The sequence below is a fragment of the Bombyx mori genome, chromosome 25 (genome assembly GCF_030269925.1).
Source record: "Bombyx mori chromosome 25, ASM3026992v2".
NCBI classification, from domain to species: Eukaryota; Metazoa; Arthropoda; class Insecta; order Lepidoptera; family Bombycidae; genus Bombyx; species Bombyx mori.
The window spans coordinates 701,201-723,204 of record NC_085131.1 but is presented as its reverse complement, the minus strand read 5'-3'; the positions used below and the strand labels follow the sequence as shown (position 1 = coordinate 723,204).

The 22,004-nt window shown below is 38.4% G+C and overlaps 3 protein-coding genes and 1 long non-coding RNA gene across 9 annotated transcripts; 2 read left to right on the top strand and 2 right to left on the bottom strand.

The window, feature by feature from the left end:
• Positions 1-66: 66 nt before the first annotated feature.
• LOC101745423 (atlastin) lies at positions 67-10,372 on the bottom strand. 2 transcript variants are annotated; one of them, XR_009976630.1, is made up of 12 exons: positions 10,221-10,372; positions 9,232-9,443; positions 8,272-8,421; positions 8,036-8,191; positions 7,428-7,577; positions 6,980-7,118; positions 6,337-6,521; positions 5,329-5,550; positions 3,518-3,732; positions 2,071-2,137; positions 597-1,259; positions 67-386 (listed from the first exon to the last, which is right to left on the bottom strand). XR_009976630.1 is itself a non-coding variant. In XM_004925659.5 (11 exons), exons 1-11 carry the CDS (start codon positions 10,225-10,227, stop codon positions 1,176-1,178), a joined length of 1,587 nt encoding a protein of 528 aa, XP_004925716.1. In that variant the 5' UTR covers positions 10,228-10,372; the 3' UTR covers positions 67-1,175. The 2 variants fall into 2 exon arrangements, 1 of the variants encoding a protein (XP_004925716.1); XM_004925659.5 differs by having other exon boundaries at positions 67-1,259.
• On the top strand, positions 10,359-13,529 carry LOC134201369 (uncharacterized). Its single transcript, XR_009976631.1, has 2 exons — positions 10,359-11,506; positions 13,419-13,529. It is a non-coding gene; the product is annotated as an uncharacterized LOC134201369 (long non-coding RNA).
• LOC101738660 (peptidyl-prolyl cis-trans isomerase D) lies at positions 13,507-15,915 on the bottom strand. The gene is made up of 3 exons (XM_004925698.4): positions 15,366-15,915; positions 14,313-14,459; positions 13,507-13,823 (listed from the first exon to the last, which is right to left on the bottom strand). Exons 1-3 carry the CDS (start codon positions 15,789-15,791, stop codon positions 13,527-13,529), a joined length of 870 nt encoding a protein of 289 aa, XP_004925755.1. The 5' UTR covers positions 15,792-15,915; the 3' UTR covers positions 13,507-13,526.
• A 536-nt stretch (positions 15,916-16,451) lies between these two features.
• Positions 16,452-21,820, top strand: LOC101745283 (uncharacterized). Of its 5 annotated transcripts, none has more exons than XM_038020375.2 (7): positions 16,452-16,610; positions 17,193-17,291; positions 17,851-18,016; positions 18,212-18,941; positions 19,287-19,824; positions 20,454-20,559; positions 21,413-21,820. In XM_038020375.2, exons 2-7 carry the CDS (start codon positions 17,198-17,200, stop codon positions 21,636-21,638), a joined length of 1,860 nt encoding a protein of 619 aa, XP_037876303.1. In that variant the 5' UTR covers positions 16,452-16,610; positions 17,193-17,197; the 3' UTR covers positions 21,639-21,820. The 5 variants fall into 5 exon arrangements, with proteins under 5 accessions (XP_037876303.1, XP_037876304.1, XP_037876302.1 ...); XM_038020376.2 differs by having other exon boundaries at positions 17,193-17,418; XM_038020374.2 differs by having other exon boundaries at positions 16,467-16,691.
• The last annotated feature ends 184 nt before the right edge of the window (positions 21,821-22,004 follow it).

Below are 22,004 nucleotides of genomic sequence, written 5' to 3'. Positions count from 1 at the left end.
GTACATTGTCAAGTAAATTATAAACAGACTTAATTTACTTAAATAGGTTCAAAAAAAAACAACATGTATGTATAAAAATAAAATTTATTATTTTTAAAGATATCACGTTTATGTTTATTACATGTGGATATTGGTAGGTGAAAACAACAAAATGTATGATACAAAAACAAGACAAGGCCAAAGATGGTTGACTGTTTTAAATTCCAAAGGAATGATTTAAAAAAATACTAGTTTACAGTAGCACACTACCGCACAGCTTACTAACTACTAATCAGTAAGTAATCAGTCGGTGGTAGAATTCCTATAATTCTATTAATTGTGACAAAATCTATCCGAAATGTTAATTGATAAGTAAACAAATACCATTACGACTTCTTTATTAAAAACTAGCGACCCGCCCTCGCTTCGCTTCGGAAACATTAAAACACACATGAAACCAAAAAAATAAAATTAAATTTTTTTTTTAAAAAAGTAGCCTATGTTCATCAGGGACAATGTCGGCTTCTAATGGAAAAAGAATTTTTCAAATCGGTCCAGTAGTTTCGGAGCCTATTCGAAACAAACAAATCTTTCCTCTTTATAATATTAGTATAGACTTATCTCAATACACTTATTAAATGGAAATCAAACAAAGGAAATTAATTTACTTAGAATTTTATAGAGTCTGTGATCTGTGCTCTTCCATAAAATACTTATAATGTTACAAACTTCGTAAAGTCGTGGAATACGAAATAATGAAAAATATACAAAATCAATTTTATTGCGTGGAGTCATTGTTGGACTCAAAACAAAAAATATTTTATAAGTAGTTAAAACATACTTAATTTAATTCATTATTTTTCGTTTTTCATTGGGTTTTCAAAATATCACAGTTACTTTATTTACATCGCAAGTTGTGAATACGTTTTAAAAAATCTACTTTAGAATATCACACAGTCGTATGTATTTTTTTTGTATTGTTTAGATGGGTGGACGAGCTCACAGCCCATCTGGTGTGAAGTGGTTACTGGAGCCCATAGACATCTACGACGTAAATGCGCCACCCACCTTGAGATATAAGCTCTAAGGTCTCAGTATAGTTACAACGGCTGCCCCACCCTTCAAATGTATGTATGTACATCGGTCCTTTACACAGAGTGAAACGCAAGGCGAGTGTTTGTTCCACTAAGTTGACACTAAGTGCGCTTCTTGTCCGCGCCGTAGCCGACAGCCGCGGCGGTCGCGCGACTTCGCATCGAGTCGAACGCTTGGTTGAGAATCTGTAAGGTGAAACATGCTTTGTAACTTCGAGTGACTTGGTGGTGCAGTAACTAGCGCCCTTCGATTCCCACCTTGGGCAAACATTCGCGTGATGAAACGGTTTGTTTGCTCTTTGTTTAGGTGTTTATTAGGTATCTACAAGCGGCCCGCTCCGGCTCCGCTCGGGTCTTTAACAAAAATTTCAACGATATTTGACGTTGTTTTATTTTTTTAAATAAAAGAACACTTATTGCGGCATAACTATAATAGTTAGACATATGCTGTGGCGACACTTTTTGTAAATAACAATGTGTTCTACAAAGTTGTAGTACATTATTTTATTCTATCATCAATAGTTTTCGCAGGGCACGCGATGTAAATAATATTTTAGGTAATTTTTTCACACCTTAGGTTATATTATTGGAGTTTTAGTAAGGATCCCTAATTTACAAAAAAATATATAGCCTATGTTACTCAGGAATAGCGTAGCTTCCAAACAGTGAAAGAATTTTTCAAATCGGTTCAGTAGTTTCGGAGCCTATTCAATACAAACAAACAAACAAATCTTTCCCCTTTATAATATTAATAATTAATATACCTATAGATTATCTACTAGCGGCCCGCTCCGGCTCCGCTCGGGTCCTTAACAAAAATAACCAAAAATAATAGGAATATAATGTAATGGTTTTCTGCGTCGCAAAAAAGACATCTACTTCTTTTTGCCTTAAAAGAAAATTGACTCCACTAACAATTTCTACTGATATAGACTTGGCAAAGGCGACCTTCACTAGAATACAATTTATTAAATAACATTAAATATAGTTTACTTACGTAACTACGAATTGAATCGGCTATTTCATCTAATTGTGCTCCTACGTCCCTCATTTGTCCGGTAGTTCTACAAATAAATATTTTTTCAATTAGCAAATATTTGTTAATACTCCAGAAGTCACTGAATCAATCGGTGAGTATACGGTACAATTCCGGCTGTTGTTACCTGGGAGCTTTCCCAGAAACGAGATAGGGTGGTGTAGATAACACCGAACAATTCACCACAGAAATCTAAATTGATTTATGAATTCCACTTGGAATTATAACGGTGCTTTTAGGTATCTCAAGCACCGGTCATCGTTCTCGAGGGCTCGACAAGTAAATAACCCACAGACACAGCCCACTGAGTTTTTCGCCGGATCTTCTCAGTGGGTCGCGTTTCCGATCCGGTGGTAGATTCTGCGAAGCACGGCTCTTGCTAGGGTTGGTGTTAGCAACGTCATCAGGTTTGAGCCCCGTGAGCTCACCTACTAGTGCGGCAAATCTAGAATAACCCCTCGAGGTTATTAGAATAGGTAGGGAAAAAAAAGAACTATTACTTTCTGGCACGCTATGTGTAGAACGATCTTTCGTCTACAGTATTTCGTCACGATTTTTAACAAATGTTAACGAATGACTTCCGCGGTAAAGGAAGACATCTTATAATAAAAATTGAAACGGTGAAAATTATGATTTGCGTAATTAAAATTTTGAACGTGATCTACATTGCTTAACCTCGTTCCGATTTGATAGTTATTGTGGGATATACACTACACTATACTACATAATAATATTTTTTGTTTATACTATAGTCACGTTCCTATTTGGTATTTATTGTAGCATACCCTATACACTATACATATATACGTATATTCTACACACATATGTGTAGAATTGGCATCTTGACACATAAAAGAAAATTATTCCACTGTTAACTACAGTTTTATTCTTCTTTGCTAAAATCTTTATTATAATAATAAAAAATCAACTGATACCTTTTACGTTTTGTTCGTGCAACCCATATACCTATATAGTATATATTTTATATTTTTTTTTTTTTTTTGCTTAGATGAGTGGTCGAGCTCACAGCCCACCTGGTGTCAAGCAGTTACTGGAGCCCGTAGGCATCTACAACGTAAATGCGCCACGCATCTTGAGATATAAGTTCTAAGGTCTCAGTATAGTTACAACGGCTGCCCCACCCTTCAAACCGAAACGCATTACTGCTTCACGGCTGAAATAGGCAGGGAGGTGGTACCTACCCGTGCGGACTCACAAGAGGTCCTACCGCCAGTAGAATTCATACTTCATCGGTTCGACCGTCTTCGCCATCTTTCTTTTTTCTGTGATTCTGGCTGTCATTCTCTTTTCCCTTTCTTTCTTCACTCAATCACATCTTAACGCTCCGTTCCACGCTCTTTTCATACGTTACATTCTTACCAATCCTACACGTATATATGTGATGTACCTTGAATAGATCCACACGGCGATCATGACGAGTGCCCCTACCACGGCGGCCTGCCCCGCCGCCACCACCGTCTGCACGCCGAACATGTTGCCGAGCACGACCAGCATGTACGCGAGCACGGCCACCGTCGCGAACACGACAGGCGTTCCGATCATGCGGTAAATGTTCTTCGCTTCGTTGTGCGATCTCAGCTGCTCGAACAACTCTTCTAGCTCCTGAAAACGTAACCGCCGTCAACGCTGGTCTTTGTCATCGAGATGCCAATGAGACTTGTTTTTTTTATTGCTTAGATGAATAGACGAGCTCACGGTCCACGGTTAAGTGGTTACCGGAGCCCATAGACATTTACAACGTAAATGCCACCTTGAGACGTGAGTTCTAAGGTCTCACTTTTAATAGTATAACGGCTGCCGCGCCCTTCAAGCCGAAACGCATTACTGCTTTACGGCAGAAATAGGCACGGTACCTACTACCAGTTATTACGCAAATTGTAATTTTGCGGGTTTGATTTTTATTAAACGATGTTATTCCTTGACCGTGGAAGTCAATCGTGAACATTTGTTAAGTACTATAATAATAATACCTATCTATATATAATAATATACCTAATAATATAAAATAATACCTAATAATTTTGAAGTCGTCGTGGCCTAAGGGATAAGACGTCCGGTGCATTCGTGTTGAGCGATGCACCCGGTGTTCGAATCTCAGGCGGGTACCAATTTTTCTAATGAAATACGTACTCAACAAATGTTCACGATTAATTTCCACGGTGAAGGAATAACATAGTGTAATAAAAGTCAAACCCGCAAAATTATAGTTTGCGTAATTACTGGTGGTAGGACTACTTGTGAGTCCGCGCGGGTGGGTACCACCACCCTGCCGATTTCTGCCGTGAAGCAGAAATACGTTTCGGTTTGAAGGGTGGGGCAGCCGTTGTAACTTACTTGAGACCTTAGAACTTATATCTCGAGGTGGGTGGCGCATTTACGTTGTGAATGTTTATGGGCTCCAGTAACCACTTAACACCAGGTGGGCTGTGAGCTCGTCCACCCACAAAAGCAATAAAAAAAAAAGTTCTTTTATTGGAAAAATTGGTATCCGCCTGCGGGATTCGAACACCGTTGCATCCCTAGTGATACGAATGCACCGGACGTCTTATCGTTTAGGCCACGACGATTTCGATAACGTCTTTCTTTCACTCGGCACCACGAGTATATCCCGGGCATTTGAGGGATTGTCTGAAATGGTCCTATCATCTCTGTCTTAGTAGACATGCCAGACTTGGAAATGGTAAGCATTGCTATAGCTACACCCCCCCACAGGTTGGGAGCGCTGCATTCATCTACAATGTGTTCAATGCGAGCGTTATTCCCGCGCAGCTTCTGAGTGTTCATCGTTAACTGGACGTTTAGCTCCGAGTATTGCTTTTTATGAGCGATGACGTTATATGATAAGTAATAATTTTTTTTTTTTATATTTATTTATTAGGCTCACAATACATCACAAGCTAAAAAGATTCATAAAAAACACAAGTAAAAAGAAACAAAATCTGGCTTGCAACATAAGTTATGTGTACAACAACGATTGTAATCATCAGATGCACCTATTTTTTTGGGTGGGTGACGCATTTACGTTGTAGATGTCTATGGGCTCTAGTAAACACTTAACACCAGGTGGGCTGTGAGCTCGTCCACCCATCTAAGCAATAAAAAAAAACTTTCGTACGTAAGTACTGAGGGTGTTGAAAACTTAAAAAAAATATCACTAGTACGGGTACTATTTGCAAACACAACGTGCAAGATTGTTACCTTCTCCAGCTCAGCCTTGTACCCATCAGCCAGCTCCTTACCACCCATCTTCTTTTTGCTGTCAAACGCGTGTATTGCCTTGTTCATGACCCTGTGATGTTCTTCCTCTAGTTGTCTGGGCTGCACGTAGGGTCTGGTGCCACCGCAGATCTCCTCCATCAGAGTTTCGTACACCTCGCGCGCTTCAGCCACTGCTGAGAGATTGTTGGCTTCTGACGTCGCCTGGCGAAAGTTTTGACTGAGTTATTTGATATCGATAACTAATCTTTCATTAAAATTAATAAGATTTTAATGTAAAAGCACAAATACTCAGCAACGTATATTTCCATTCAAAGGTGTTTAAAAAATAGGTCGCCCTCAGCTAATCATTAAGTTTTTGCAACGAACTGTACGAACAGATTTATACGGGACATGGATTCGATTTTAACACGGAACAGTTTCTTCTAATAAAAAATATATTTATTATAAAAATATGTACTGATAAAATGTATTATAGGTTATGTGTGTTGTACATATATTTGCAAGAGAAGAAGCTCTGAGTTTCTAGCAAGTTCCTCTCAGTGGTGTAAGTGCATTCTGAAATAATTGCAAACTCATGATTACTTAAAAGTGCCTACGTAAGGTCTACTTCAAAAACATTTTTGGTTATGACTATTTCAATTTCGTGTTGCGTTATCTGAATGAACTCCTATCGCTATTTGGTTCAATATAGTTTTCTACAATAAGGAACAATATGATAGTAAATGCATATTTTTCATCAAATCCTTCGAACAAGCGTTTCTGATTCTAACAGAATATTAACTTTATCCTTTGAATGTGTTGAGTTGGTTATTTTATTTTATCGGTATAATATGTGTCATTGCATTTTTCCCTACATTACTGCTGCAAAATTTATACAGTTTGTTTGTGTCTAAAAATTAAGTTTAATAAATTCTATAAAACAATCCAAGTTATTATTTAAATACAACAAAGTGGATGAACAAACAAATGTTTGTCCAAAAAACAAACCGCTAGAATGGTCCGTGGCTCCGGCAGCTCCGTTCCATTGAACACCTTCATGTAGGTCTTGAAATAGAGCAGCAGATCCTTAGCTTTGACCTTCTGGCCTTCGATCAGCTTCGGGACTAGATTCTCAGGGGCGAGCAACATCGGTAACAACTGCTTCAAACTATCTTTGAATTCTGGACTGATATCTGGAAACCGAGAAATGATTAATTAGAAGTTTCACTGGCGATCGATACAAGAACACGGACACAAATGGGCGTTAATAAACATATACGTTCGTTTAGGGATAAGTAATGAACAGGTGAATAATACAAGCAGAACTATAAGACTATCAACTTGCCTTTTTTTTATTGCTTAGATGGGTGGACGAGCTCACAGCCCACCTGATGTTAAGTGGTTACTGAAGCCCATAGACATCTACAACGTAAATGCGCCACCCACCTTGAGATAAGGTCTCAGTATAATTACAACGGCGGCCCTGCCCTTCAAACCGAAACGCATAAGAAATGCTTGAGAAATAGCATAAGTCTGAACCAGAATAATGTACAAATCCATCTGGCTGCCGTATATTTGATGTAAGGAAATACATGTAGAGTAGAATATGTTTTTATATGGGATGAGAGGAATAAGATTATTAAATACACACCGGCTAGTTTCCCGTTGAAGTCAGGGTTCGTAGCGACCTTGAGGCCCGGATGAGGCATCAGGAAGCAAGCGATCTCATCAAATATCCTTGTTACGTACTCTCTGAGGTTCTGAAGCTCTGGATGCTGTCCTTCATGAATCTAAACAGTTTTCATGATTTAGAGCGATTGGCCGGAACGCTTGGAAACCACAAAGTGATTGGCGGCAAAATCTGAATTGCGTTAATAAGATTTTTAAGAAATCTTGTGATTTACAAATCGCGAATACCAACGGATAATCGATCAAAACACCCGCTTGGCAATAGGTCTTCTCTTTACAGAAGGTAATTGTATGTATGCCTTAACATAAACGATTTGAAGAATATCAAATTATGTCGATCTATCAGCGTTCAGGACTATCGATTCAATGGGGCTAAATGTAAGGCAAACTTCAAAAAAATCCCTAATTACCTGGAGCCGTTTCTTCAGAAGCTGTTGACCGCCCAGAGCGCCATACGGATGGTCGTACGGGAAGCTCCAGTCTCGAACCAGAAACTGCAGCCTCTGGAAGGGCCTTCCGGAACTGCTCTCTTGTGCTAGCTGACCGTAGTCCGTGAACAACTAGAAACAAAAATGAATGCCTTTTCAAAAGGGATTTCATGATAGGCCACAGTCGAGGAGACCACATAGGCATTTTACTGATGTCATGGATCTCGTAGAGCCTCTGGGTTCTCTTGTAGATTGGCGAACGAGTTCAAGGCCCATCTGGTGTAAAATGATACACGGAGCCCATAGATATTAGTAAGGCGATGCCGCCTCCGTCTTAATACACAAGATCCAAGTCTTGATTGTATAGACATTGCTGCCCCACTCTTTAAACCGCAACGCATTGCTGTTTTGCGGTAAACTCGCAAACTTAGGAGACTCCCCACCACCAGTAAATAAATTTAGTCGATTACGTAATTCAATGTTTTGATTAACATGAATATGTATTCGCTTCATTATTCTTATTCTGTGAGTTGTAGTAAATAGTTTATTATCTAAGTATATGTTTATATTCTAAAACTTTACAAACCAACCTGCAAATGCTGTAAGTCGTCTTCTTCAATGTTCTGCGACAAGTTGTAAATTTGAACGGAAGATATCAGCGTGGAGAGAGCGAACACTGTGGCGTTGTCTCGCACAGTGGACTGACTGTCGAACGTTCCTTGCGTATCCATCAGAAATATCACCACCTGAGATTGAGAAAGTGATTTCTAAAACCCATTCTATAATCCGAAATCAGTATTTATCTATTTATAACTTTTATTTTCACCTTTTCGCCATTCGCTAAAGTTGCTTTAAAAGGCTGCGACCATAGCAGCAAGCCTGTGGTTTCTCTCTCAGATCCTCCTCGCCATTTGAAACCTTCTAAAGGTTCATCTTCAACACCAATCCATTCTCCACCGCTTTCACCAAGGACGTACTGAAATATTTAAGAATCGTGTAGTACAAACATCCAGTATATGTGGTGGGAAAGATGTTATCGACCCACAGGCTTGGTATCAAAATCTTGACAGCTGAGCTGAGCTGCTGCAAAACTACTGGGAGTTCCAATTTTCAATATCCTTCAGTCTGAATGGTAAATGGTTAAAGCCATTATCATCGACATCATCATCGTCAGCCCTTATTTGACCGCTTCTGGACATGGCTCGTTCCCAATACAGGCCACTGAGTCTTAGGTGTTAGAGGTGAAACACTTACAAAATTTGTACAGTATTCGAAATTTCGGACATATAGTGCGAATAAAAACGCAAGACTAAGCCGATTCAAATTAATTCAACACGGCCTGATGCCCCTTAAAGTTTCTTTAAAGTTTCTATCATCTACATGTTTTGGCATTACACATTTATTTACGCAATTTGTAGTTCGAAACAAAAGAAGTACAGATGAAAAAGCGGAATATAATCTAGATTGCAAAAGCTACATGATCTAACTGGTTAGATCTTCTCGAAAATAAGAGAGTTGACTCTGCGTTGAAGAGACCTAATTTGTTTGAACCATTTGGATAACGTCTGATTGACACAGAATCCTCTAAATCGAAGAGTAACGTGTAATTTACAAATAGCAGGGACTGGCTCTTTAAGGCACTGATCACCAACTACTAACTACTAACACTTGAGATCATTTGTGCCAGAGAAACGGGAGAGTGTAGATCGAACGCTCACAAATACATGGTTCACGATGCAACAGACAAGATTAAAGTAATTACACCATTTTTATGACTAATACGAACCTTGTGCTGTAAATATCTAAGAAAGAAGTCCAACAAAAAGGACTTTCCTTTCCGAAAGGCTCCAGCAACCGATATGATAACCACAGCTCGGTCCTTTATATCCTCGCGGAGCAGGAGTGCAGTGAGAGCCTCCTCATCCAGGGTAAAAGTGTGCTCTGGACCTGGAACCACCACTTGAATTCCCCATCCGGATTTCAATGTTTCCGTTTTACCTAGAACAACAATACGATCGGTTTTAAAAGAAACTTTGCTTTTTATTTATTTATTTGGTATCTGCTTCAAAATCATACCGCAACCTAGTCCTACACGAACATGAGTCTACTGAGTATTTCACTTTATTAAACAACATTTCGACACAATTGATCTTACATACACTCTTGGTATTGTTACGCTTATCTTAAAGGCCTGGGCACACAGTTGTCTAGAACTTTGACCGTCGGATATTTTGTGTTATGTGGTAAAGTATATTTTTTTACCGGGTTGCCAGGTACCAGGCACCAGTTGCCAGGTTTATTAACGAGGAAGCGAGTTACTCGCAACGTTAACCAATGTATTAACAGAGTCAATTTAATATATTATTGACAGGCTGTCAATACACTGTGTACCAGTCAGAATAACTGGTAACATGACCAGTGCTTAGTTTCAGTGACTCACGGCCTCTTTGTTCGAAGGGCACACATGATGCCGCTGAGCTATAAGCGCAATTGTGTCCGTGAGTTCCGATAACTACTTTACACCAAGTACACCGTGAGCACGTACAAACTCAATATTACGAAACAAGTTTTGAAATAAAAATATTGAAACCGCCATATTTGATAACAAAACAAAATCTAATAATAGTTGCGTTGATGTTTTTAATCAACGACTATTCGCGTTTCGCTAACATCTGATCCACAGCTGGCATTATTCACCTCCGAATGCACATTTTAATCTACATAACAAAACATTTTCGATGATAGCTCAATTAAATCACACAAAACAAAACTCACTAGACATTTTTTGCTGTTTATAACACAAGTTTTCGATGAAGAAAACAGTTTAAAAACCGATTATTTATAAAAATATGCGCGCTTGGTTCGCGTACTCACTGGCGTGTGGCGTTTAAGGTCATGAATGATGTCAGACACTACTTCCATTTATTTTACGATGTCATAATCTAGGCACCAATGTACGTGGAGGCTGTTCGAATCTTGCCGGACTTGTTTAATTATGAATCACACGTGAACTTACAAAAATATGAGTAACATTTTGGGCATTTATTCATTAATGTTACATTTACAATTTTTACATTTATCACTCAAAGGCAAGACGCTTCGTAGTTTCTAGAAGTAGCGTTAACTACGTAAAATGAAGGAACAAACTCAGTTTCATAGTTTAGTTTACCCGACCTGTTTCTTTAATATGGGATATCGATCCATACTTCGCCATGAGACAGCCATAATAATAGTATATAACATAGTGAGCCACTACCGCATCTACATTTAAGTAATGAGAAAATAATATTCTATCATAATAGATGCAAGTCCTTTATTAACAAATACAAGCTTTATTTACAAAGAGTGAGAGTTTCAATTTTAAGTGGCCAGTTGGATGCGGCCTGCAACCTTCGCGAGGCCATGTGATGACCTGTTTGATTGGTGATTTATTGTTATTTACGCGCCATTATATGTATTTACGGTTATGGTGCCTTCAGGTAAAGAAGGTGGTCTAGCTGGAAGAATCGGAGTAGAGTATACAGAGAAATTTAATTTTGAGAAAAACAATAATCATTGTTTAAAGTTTAAACCCAATAGACACAGCCCACTCGAGTTTCTCGCCGGACTTTCTCAGTGGGTCGCGTTTTCGATCCGGTGGTAGATTCTGTGAAGCACTTGCTTGGGCCAGTGTTAGCAACACTTCCGGTTTGAGCCCAGTGAACTCTTACGCGTTAGGGTGAAGCTGAAATAGCCTCTCAAGGCTATCAGCATAGGTAGGATAAAAAAAAATGTTTAAAATAACTTATCTACACCATAATGGTGAGTCCGTAGCCTGACTAATCGGTAAACTAATTAGCTACTAATCAATAAGTAAAAAGCGCGCTAGTACTGATGGCCCCATCAGGTCACCCCGATATGTTCAGGTGGGAGGGGTGGACTCCTAAGGGATCGGAACAGAGCGAAAACCTATCTCCGGCCCCCGGCTCGGTATGGGATGAGCTCCACCGCTCCGCCGCCTACATCTGCGAAATGCTGGACTCGCAGAAGTCGGATTAACTAATGGATATCCTTAACGCGTGGTATATATTTAAAATATCCATAATTTAATTTTATTATAACACATACATTCCGTCTATGATATAATTTTCCTTAATATTTCATTTAAATTTCCTTTAACGAAACAATGTCCGTGCTTTGTTCATTATGCGTTATAAGGGACATACGGGCGCCTGTTCAAATCAAATCAAATGAAAACGTGCGCCCCTGAGCTGACACCTGCGCTAACGCGTTTGTATCGCCTCTGTTATTGCACTAACAGGGTTCCGTCTTCATGGAAGACCGCCCACGTCCACCCTATCCCCAAGAAGGGTGACCGGTCGGACCCATCGAGCTACAGGCCTATCGCGATAACTTCCTTGCTTTCCAAGGTGATGGAGCGAATTATAAATACACAACTCCTGAAGTATCTTGAAGATCGCCAGCTGATCAGTGACCGACAGTACGGTTTCCGTCACGGTCGCTCAGCTGGCGATCTTCTTGTATACCTTACTCACAGGTGGGCTGAAGCCTTGGAGAGCAAGGGCGAGGCTCTTGCTGTGAGCCTTGATATCGCGAAGGCCTTCGACAGGGTCTGGCATAGGGCACTTCTATCGAAGTTACCATCCTACGGAATCCCCGAGGGTCTCTGCAAGTGGATCGCTAGCTTTTTGGATGGGCGGAGCATCACGGTCGTTGTAGACGGTGACTGTTCTGATACCATGACCATCAACGCTGGCGTTCCACAAGGTTCGGTGCTCTCCCCCACGCTTTTCATCCTGTATATCAATGACATGCTGTCTATTGATGGCATGCATTGCTATGCGGATGACAGCACGGGGGATGCGCGATATATCGGCCATCAGAGTCTCTCTCGGAGCGTGGTGCAAGAGAGACGATCAAAACTTGTGTCTGAAGTGGAGAACTCTCTGGGGCGAGTCTCCGAATGGGGTGAATTGAACTTGGTTCAATTCAACCCGATAAAGACACAAGTTTGCGCGTTCACTGCGAAGAAGGACCCCTTTGTCATGGCGCCGCAATTCCAAGGAGTATCCCTGCAACCTTCCGAGAGTATCGGGATACTTGGGGTCGACGTTTCGAGCGATGTCCAGTTTCGGAGTCATTTGGAAGGCAAAGCCAAGTTGGCGTCCAAAATGCTGGGAGTCCTCAACAGAGCGAAGCGGTACTTCACGCCTGGACAAAGACTTTTGCTTTATAAAGCACAAGTCCGGCCTCGCATGGAGTACTGCTCCCATCTCTGGGCCGGGGCTCCCAAATACCAGCTTCTTCCATTTGACTCCATACAGAGGAGGGCCGTTCGGATTGTCGATAATCACATTCTCTCGGATCGTTTGGAGCCTCTGGGTCTGCGGAGGGACTTCGGTTCCCTCTGTATTTTATACCGTATGTTCCATGGGGAGTGCTCTGAGGAATTGTTCGAGATGATACCAGCATCTCGTTTTTACCATCGCACCGCCCGCCACCGGAGTAGAGTTCATCCATACTACCTGGAGCCACTGCGGTCATCCACAGTGCGTTTCCAGAGATCTTTTTTGCCACGTACCATCCGGCTATGGAATGAGCTCCCCTCCTCGGTGTTTCCCGAGCGCTATGACATGTCCTTCTTCAAACGAGGCTTGTGGAGAGTATTAAGCGGTAGGCAGCGGCTTGGCTCTGCCCCTGGCATTGCTGAAGTCCATGGGCGACGGTAACCACTCACCATCAGGTGGGCCGTATGCCCGTCTGCCTACAAAGGCAATAAAAAAAAAAAAAAAAAAAAAAAAAAGAAATAAAAAAAAAAATATTCAACATAAATGAAAGTACATACTTATTGAACGTCAAAAAGAACTACCGCCAATTCACAAAAACGAGCCTCCGTCCTGAGAAGAACTGGCAAGAAACTCAGCAAGCACGTCTTCTTTTTTTTTAAATATTAGTTTTTTTTTTTTGTTACAGGAATATACATACAATGCGGATCCAAGCCACTGTGGTAAGCCGGGGGATTGCTGTATTCACAGTTATGTACCAAATAAAATTTCATAAATCAATAAATAATATTTATTCTCATGAGAACATTTTCTTAACGACACTACTGTAATCTTCATTAATCCTATCAATTATCGGTTTCAAATGCCTTGATTGTTGTACAGCTGCTTTCTCGGCCGGTGTGATTTGTAATACGCGCTGTATGTCTGCCCAAGCCTCCACATACATCTCCAGGCCGGTGTACGCCAGCGATCTTCTATATAGAGCCTTCACATTTTCTGGGTCATATTTAATGGCTCTATTACACAGGTCTAATGCTGCTTCGTATTCATTGTATTGAAGTTGACAATGCGCTAAATTATTGTATAATTTGACCTGCAACAAAAACTTAATGACTATCAGAATTGCAGTCTTTATTCCCTTTCAATAGTATTAATGAGAGGTTATTAATCTTGAGCATTTTTTTGTTTCATAGATTGTAGAGCTGTCATCTACCACTGAGAACTTTTCTCAAGCTTTGTTTGAAGAAAAACAACATTTAATAAGGATGTGGCATACATATGGATATACAATATATAAACACAGATATAAATACAAATATAGATTGTATAGCTAACTCTGTGCCATCATATCGCATCATATCATTGAAGATGAAGGCATCATTTCAAATGATTCCTTCTTAGGAATTCTTCCTTCCGTTCATTCTTAACTTCTTAAACGTCACACAGAATGTAAAGTACAAAACATTAAACTTAAATAACAGATAAAGTTATCAAAAAAGAGCACACTGTGCATGCTTATCATTCAGCATAATTATAATTTTATAATAATAGTTAAAGAAATAAAAAACTGAACTAAAAGTACCTTAAGATCTGTAATTGCAACTGCTTTTTCCTCATCAATGATTTCAGGATCGATAGGTTCAATGGCTACAACCATCTTGAGAGCCTTACTGAATCTCCTGAATGCATCTAATATTCGCTTCTCTTTCACTAATTCTACACCTTTCTCCTGTGAATTATAAGTATAAAAGCTATCCTTACTAAGATGTTTAAATGGCAAAAACAGATTCAAAATCATTTTCTGGCATAGTTTGTCGTGTAGTTTGTCGTATCTTGATGTTACAATGATTTTTATTTATAGTCTATTTGCAATTTGGTCTGTGAACATCTTCTGTTAATTACGACACAACAGTATTATGTTAAATATGGATATTGAAAAAAGACAATTAGATATGCCACTTCAGATATATGGAATGTTAAAATAATCATTGTACATGAGCATGCAGTACATCTTTGATAGGAATTAAAAATGATTTTGAATTTACGGACGTGTTTTTACTTCAGTTAAAAAAATTTAATGTTGTAAAATCAAAATACTCTCTGATACTACAGAAGTCTTATGAGCGCTAGAAAACAATATCCACCTCTCACACCATTACCAGTGCATACAGGGGCAATGACACAGGTGGCACTCTGGTCCTGGAGTCCACACAAGAGCGCCCTAGCATATTTTCTCCCTTCAACAAAATAAGAACATTACTGACATTGTCCTTCTGAAGAAACAGCAGACCAATACCAATCAGTGCAGTCCCAATATCGTAACATCAGTTAATACATATTGCTTAATTTTTTTTATTGCTTAGATGGGTAGACAAGTGGCTCACAGTCCACCTGGTGTTAAGTGGTTACTGGAGCCCATAGACATCTACAACGTAAATGCGCCACCCACCTTGAGATATAAGTTCTAAGGTCTCAGTATAGTTACAACTGCTGCCCCTCACTTCAAAGCAAAACGCATTACTGCTTTATGGCAGTAATAGGCAGGGTGGTGGTACCTACCCGTGCGGACTCACAAGAGGTCCTACCACCAGTAAAATTTCAAGATAACAAGATACAAAATCAACTTACAGCTCACCTTGTGGTGTATAGAAGCTTCCATCAATCTCTCCCAGCTCCAGTCACTAATGAGCTGCTCTTCAGTCACTTCCTTCAGCTCTACGTCACACGAGATCTCTTTCACCAGCTCTCCACTACCATCCCTATACACCATGTTCACTTCACAAGTTTCTCCGCTGCACATCTGCTGCAGGATTAACTCAAAGTCTTTGTCAATAAAAAAATCTGAATCGCCAATTAGTACGTTACCGTCGAAATTGGTGCTGAAAACTTTGCTTTCTGGTTCAATTTCACATTTCCCGAGATGGTTGGTGCAAGCTAAGTTTGTTATTTTGATCTTGCAACGAGAATCCTCGTAAGGAACTATTGTGTAGTCACCTGGATTTTTTAGTTTTTTGCGAATAACCCGATCAGGACGCGAGCTCACTATAACTTCTTCTAGCATTTCAAATGAGTATATTAACAATTATCAATTGCATAAAATATTTGTTTCGTTGCTTTGATTTACAAATTACAAAATTGGACCCAATAGTGCGTAGGTATTGAAATTTTTTTTAAGAGATTTTATGACCTGGTAACTAAAACCTTTAAGTCATGTCTTATTTTAATTATTATTCTTATTTTTATGAAAATGATAATATGGAGTGAAATTAAATGAATTGAGATGATATGGGATGAAATATAATCTCAGTAAAATGGTGGTCATTTACAGAGATTTACAGAGAAATTACGTCCAGCACTTTGTTTCATTTTCCCACATTTGTGCACTTTCACAGATACTAAACAGTTAATAAACCACACGTATGTACATATTTAAATGGTTTTGGTGGTTTACTAATTACTACTACTGCCCCACGCTGCTAATTTAATTCATACTAACACTGATGTTAATAATGGCCAACATGGACACTCCTTCGTTTTGTATTATTCATAAGCTGTAAATAGCATAGAGTCAGTATTTTAGTGGTATTTTAATGTTAAAGTTGTAGGTACTTATTAACTCCATGGTAAATAATTACAGAAAACGTCAAAATAAAAATTCTCTCCTCGTGTTCCCTCTAAAAAGCCGCTCTGGAATTGTGTATTGCTATTTTTTGCTCATGATAAAAAAATTAAAGTGACTGACACTTGACATTTGTAATTGGGAACCTGTTTTTTTTTTAAATATTACGTTTGTTCATATAACTCTGTTTACAAAAATAATAAAAATAAATTAGTCTTGGTACATTTATAATACTAAACAATCCCTATATTAAATTTTAAGGTAACTTTGACCACAACTTTAGACACAAAAAAACATAATAAAGACAGATTAACTAATAGTCTTAGAATTTTTCGCCTAATGGTAAATAATGGTTATGATATTACTTAAAGTAAATAGTTACTTATAAATTAACTAATTCTATTCTAATCATTACATTTGTGTCGTTATGTAATCACCGATAGCATGAAGTGAAACTAGTAATAAATTGATAGTAACATAACCTAAAACGATTGATTTGATAACGTAAGGTCATTGTTGTTCACTTCTGCTCTTAAGCGGCGACATAACTTGCGTAACCAAGACGAGTATCCTTCCAGCCCAACATTATCAGGTTGGCTAGTCTACAGACCGTTGGGTCGTTTCGTGACAAGGCGACCTCCTACCCTCCTAGCAATTAGGGACATCCCCCTGCGCCCGTCTTGGCTAGAACCCAGACGATTCAAAAGCGAATTGACATTATCAAGGCCCAGCTGGTCTGTGGACTGTCAACTCGATTGAAGAATTGACTAAAATTGTGGTGTTAACATCTTCAAAAATAGATGCACAATTTTACATTTTGATAGTGTTTTTTTATATTTTCAGTTGTAATGGCATTATTATTGAAGAGCGTTTGGAGAAACGCACTACGCAACACTCCAATTTGCCAAACAAGACGACACACTAGAAGTCTAACATCGAGCTGTAATTGTTATTTTTCTTTTTTTCGGAACGAGTAAATGTTTAAGGGTCTGAGACTTAAATGACAATGATGATTAGGACTGTAGTGGAGTCATATAAAGTGATGCGAATGTGCTAGTGTTCAAAACCTGTAGGTATATCCTGCAATATGTTTCCAAATGAATAACTCCATGAATAACTACCATATAAAAGTTCAAACACAATCTATTATTAGTGGTATAGCAAAGTCGTACTGGTTTGAAGGGTGGGCCAATCTCTATAAAAATACTTCAACTTTGTGTTAAAAATTTTAGGTTGTTAGCTGCATTGATTTTGTGAGATGAGTTTGGGCTACTATTTAACACTAGATTTTCTGCAAGCTACTAAATAATAATAAAAAAATAGTGTAATGTAAAACTAGCTGATGTCAAAAACCTATAGTTGTCTCCCACTGACTATGCTCACTTCTAGCTGTAGCTATGCCCTTGAGTTCGATTATGCTGTAATGGCTGTATCACCCATGGGATCTTTTTTCAAATGAGTATTCCGCTATGTCCTAATAAATCAAAAAACTTATTTAAAGTAACTGAAGTGAAACATACAAAGACACCAGATCCCACAATGATGAGTTTGAAGAATGCTGTAACTCCTGGTGATGTTATGGGCTTAGTTCAGTCAAATTTACCACAAATGACTGATCAGCATATGCTGCAGGCTTTAAGAAGTCTCTTTCAATTACAGAAGAACAGGTATGTTACTTCCTTTGGCTAACTAAAACAATGCGCATATTGATGGAAGATTAATACCATAATTCTATTGTACTAGAGCACTAATTACTATCCTTTCATTAGTGGATCGTTCTCATGCAGGCTACCATAAGATAATGGTATCATCAAATAACAAAGTACCAGTAAAACACACCTGATGAATTTAAAAATTTTCAGCAATATTGAAAACTCTGAAGCGGTCATCAAGGATCCAGCATTTGGATTACTCTGTCAGCATTTCAAGAAGCATGCTCGACAGCTTGACGTCAACGAAACAATTGAAGCAATGAAAGTTCTATCATACCTTGGAGTCTCTGTGAATAGTCTAATAGTCCAAACCCTATTACAAATCATAAGATGCGAGATAAACTCTATTGGCATTCGACAGATAATATTCTTAGATTTTATTTTGCATCGATTCAAAGAGAAAAATCATTTAGTTGAAGCTCTCAAAATGGCTTTGCCATTAGCATTTCAAATACATCTACCCTTAGAAATTGATAACGATGATATGCAGTTACTCAAAGATATGTTAGCATACTGTTGCCACCACAATCTTCCAGATCGTTGTATTAATAATGTTGTAGCTGGCCTGTTGCTCCATGACCAAGATCCTGCAAGTGCCAGGTCCATTGTCATGTATTTAAGTTATGTGAATTGTACTGAAGAGGTTTACCCTACCAGGGCTAATTTGCTCAAAGGTTGCTTTAGTGTACTGGCTGAAAATATGGACGATTTACAGTACAATGAAGTTGTGAAGGTGGCTAGTAGAGTAAAGAGTCGTATATTGGATAAGCACCCTGAATTTTATCATGAACAAATGCTGGATGCTATGGGTGATTATGTAATTAAGCACAAAGTGGGTTTTGAGAAGGCATTGCTGATTGCCAGGATATTTTCGAGGATAGTAAGTATCTTTTAATATTTTAAACTAGAAAAGTATATTTTATAATGAAATCGAGAGATAAGTCACAATGCTGTTTTCCACCTATTATAACTATAAATAGGCAACTACCTGCCTGTACCTTGGCATTCCTAGTATCCATGGGCAATGGTAACTGCTTGTTTTTTAGTTGTCATCAATATGCCCTGATTATCTGCATTGTGTAGATGCTGTAGCAACTGATCAAGCCAATATATCGAAGTCTCTAGTTTTTTTTCAGTACCAGTTAATATTTCTTGACTATCCACATTTCTCTGTGATTAACACTTTTGTTTTTTATAATAGAAAGGATGTTATAATTCTTTCCAGGCACACACCCACTTAGGACTCGTCCAGTACCTCTGCGAACTGGCAGCATCCAGCCCCACAACTTTATCAGAAGCTCGCACCAACATACTCTTTGGCTTCATCAACTGCCTATCCAACATGAACTACATTCCACCTCCCCCGCAGTGGCAAGAAATCCAAAGACAGATAACCACTAATGCTGTTCTAGATAGTAACAACTCCATATTACCCTGGCCTAAGGTGTGCCTTGAACTGGCTTCGTTAGGGATCTACAAAGACAAAGTCATAAAACATGTGTTCTCAGAGGAGTTTTTAAATGACTATTTCAGTAGAGATCACAATAAGATATTAGATTACATGCAATTGTTTATACTCCGTATAGCAACAAAGACTTTACACGGTGTGGAATATGAGCTCTCTACTGATGTAATGAAGGAAACTATAGCCATGTATCCCGTGTCGGCCCTCACTGATGATGTTGAGGTATATCTGGCTAGAGGTTTGGGGGCTCCTGAGTATGTCACCAAGAATGTTATAATGCCGTGTGGAATCATTAGCGGTGAGTAATTATTCATTAGTAAATTGGCCAATGATATCACAGATGACATTTTGAAATGGTTATAGGAGTCCATAGATTGTACAAAGTGGGTTTCCGGAACCACTTAAAACCCGGTCATTAATTCTTCTACTATATTCATCTATCCAAGCTATTAGTAATTTATACCATGTAATAAAAATCATACTTACAAATTTTTTTTGTGTTATCACTGGCTGTAATTTTTATTGCTTATGGGTGGATGAGCTCATGGCCCGCTTGGAAGCGGTTCTGGAGCCCATAGAGATCGAAAACGTTAATGCCGTCACTCATTTTGAGACATGAATAATGACGTAAATTATAATTTTACAAGTTTGATTTTTAACACAATGCTATTCCTTCTTCAGGGAAGTAATTTTTGAACGTGTGTTAAGTACGTATTTCATTAAAAAAATTGGTATCTGCCTCCTAGTAAAGCTACTAAACCAATTATTGACTTTGACCTCCTGTCAGATAGTGATGTCTGCGTCCAACTATCGAAAGCCATCTAAATACCTATTTAAAAACTAAAACTATCTAATTAAATAAAAGTTAAAGTTATTGTATAGGTAACAAGATTTATAAGATTTTAATTAAGATAATAATGTTTACAGATCTGTTAATATGCCTGAAGGGAGGTTATCCCGTTCCGATAAATCGAAATTGTACCGACACGAAAGTTCATTTCGAACAGTTACAACTTCCGTCAGATGCACTTGTGTAAGTATACAAAATGTTTACTTCATACAAACATAATCTTTGACTATAACACAACTCTACAAAAAAAAATCGTTCTTTGTCCTAACGTTTACACTAAGTTTTTCTGGTTAATTATTCACAAAAACGAAAATAAAATAATTTTTTTTGATATAAAGTTTGCTTTTGTGATAGTTATGGTAATAATACTCATTTTTCAACGTTTGTATAAATTTTAATTAATTTTAATACTTTCAAAAAACCCGCGCTATGAGAGTGGGGTGTTTACGTTTACACAGTGCCGCTAGATGGCACTCGAGTCATAAACAACGATCAAGTGTTTTGTACAAGCCCAGAAAAACTTAAAATGTCGCGAGAGTGTAAATACGATGCTGATGCATTTTGTTTCATATGTGGTCAATTTATTAAAGTTCAAAAGCAAACTTTTTCATGCCATGTATTTTTTTTTTCGTCTAATTACGATCTAAAATATCGAAATTTTATGCTTTGCAATCAAAGTCAATTTTGGTGTTTACCCGTGTAATTAATTTGTAAGCCATTACGTAATTTTTGTGTAATTTACTCTTGTTTTTTTTTGTGGTAAAGTATATACTGATCATGAATTCAGTTTTATAAATCGATAAACACCGGTTGCACGCACGAAAAAGTGTCACGTTCCGCCTGAGCGTGCAAGCGAGAATGTGGAGCAACCGATAGAGAGGCACAATCGGCCTAAGCGTTGGCTTGTGACACATTTATCTTTCTTCTCGCGTGACGTCAAAGCTAGCAGTTCGAATAGTTCTGCTACTGACGTCATCACGTAAACCTATCGTCCGTAAACCGACTTTACAGAAAACCAATTTTTTTTCTCTTTCAGAGTGTGCATTCTAAATTTTAAAGAAGGCTGCTACTCAATGAACAGCAATCGTCTCCGAGGTAGCTTTAGACTCATCTTAGATATTTTGGAGAAAGAAGGCTACGTAACCGTCGGCATTAATGTATCGCAGTGGTTAAACTCGCCGGGACACGAGCGAACCCCGTACTTGATGAGGGAGATCGGCTACAAATGCGGGGAAATAGGAATAAAACTATCGGCTACGTGATGCCGGAAAAATAAACTTGACATTGACCTGTGATCTCGTTTAACTTTGGATTGAGGAAAAATGTGGAGTGCACGTTCTGTTGTGTTTCTTGTTAAAATTTTCGCCAGTGAAATAGATTTAAAAAGAGAACTGTTTCTTTGTATGTCTTTAATTGGAACTGACAATTAAATTGGTATTTAGTACAGCCTTTTTATAAAAAAACCTCTTCAGGATCATTGGCACATATGTTTACGTTTTTTTTTTATTATTATTATATTTAATTTAAATTTACGCTAAATGGCTACATACGTGGACTTATAGTTTTTTATTTATGGAAGTTAGAGGTAAGGAGCACCGTCTTGTAATGGGGACATTTTGAAAAAGCGT

Coding starts and splice junctions, on each gene's coding strand:
- LOC101745423 (XM_004925659.5), bottom strand. Junction 3,733..5,328: donor ACAAGGCTGAGCTGGAGAAG/GTAACAATCTTG, acceptor TTACGTTTTCAG/GAGCTAGAAGAGTTGTTCGA. Junction 2,138..3,517: donor GCCGTGTGGATCTATTCAAG/GTACATCACATA, acceptor ATTTATTTGTAG/AACTACCGGACAAATGAGGG.
- LOC101745283 (XM_038020375.2), top strand. CDS start 17,198: ATGGCATTATTATTGAAGAGCGTTTGGAGAAACGCACTACGCAACACT. Junction 18,942..19,286: donor CCAGGATATTTTCGAGGATA/GTAAGTATCTTT, acceptor AATTCTTTCCAG/GCACACACCCACTTAGGACT. Junction 19,825..20,453: donor GCCGTGTGGAATCATTAGCG/GTGAGTAATTAT, acceptor TAATGTTTACAG/ATCTGTTAATATGCCTGAAG.
- LOC101738660 (XM_004925698.4), bottom strand. CDS start 15,791: ATGCTAGAAGAAGTTATAGTGAGCTCGCGTCCTGATCGGGTTATTCGC. Junction 14,460..15,365: donor AAGCTTCTATACACCACAAG/GTGAGCTGTAAG, acceptor TATAATTCACAG/GAGAAAGGTGTAGAATTAGT. Junction 13,824..14,312: donor TTGCAATTACAGATCTTAAG/GTACTTTTAGTT, acceptor TTTTTGTTGCAG/GTCAAATTATACAATAATTT.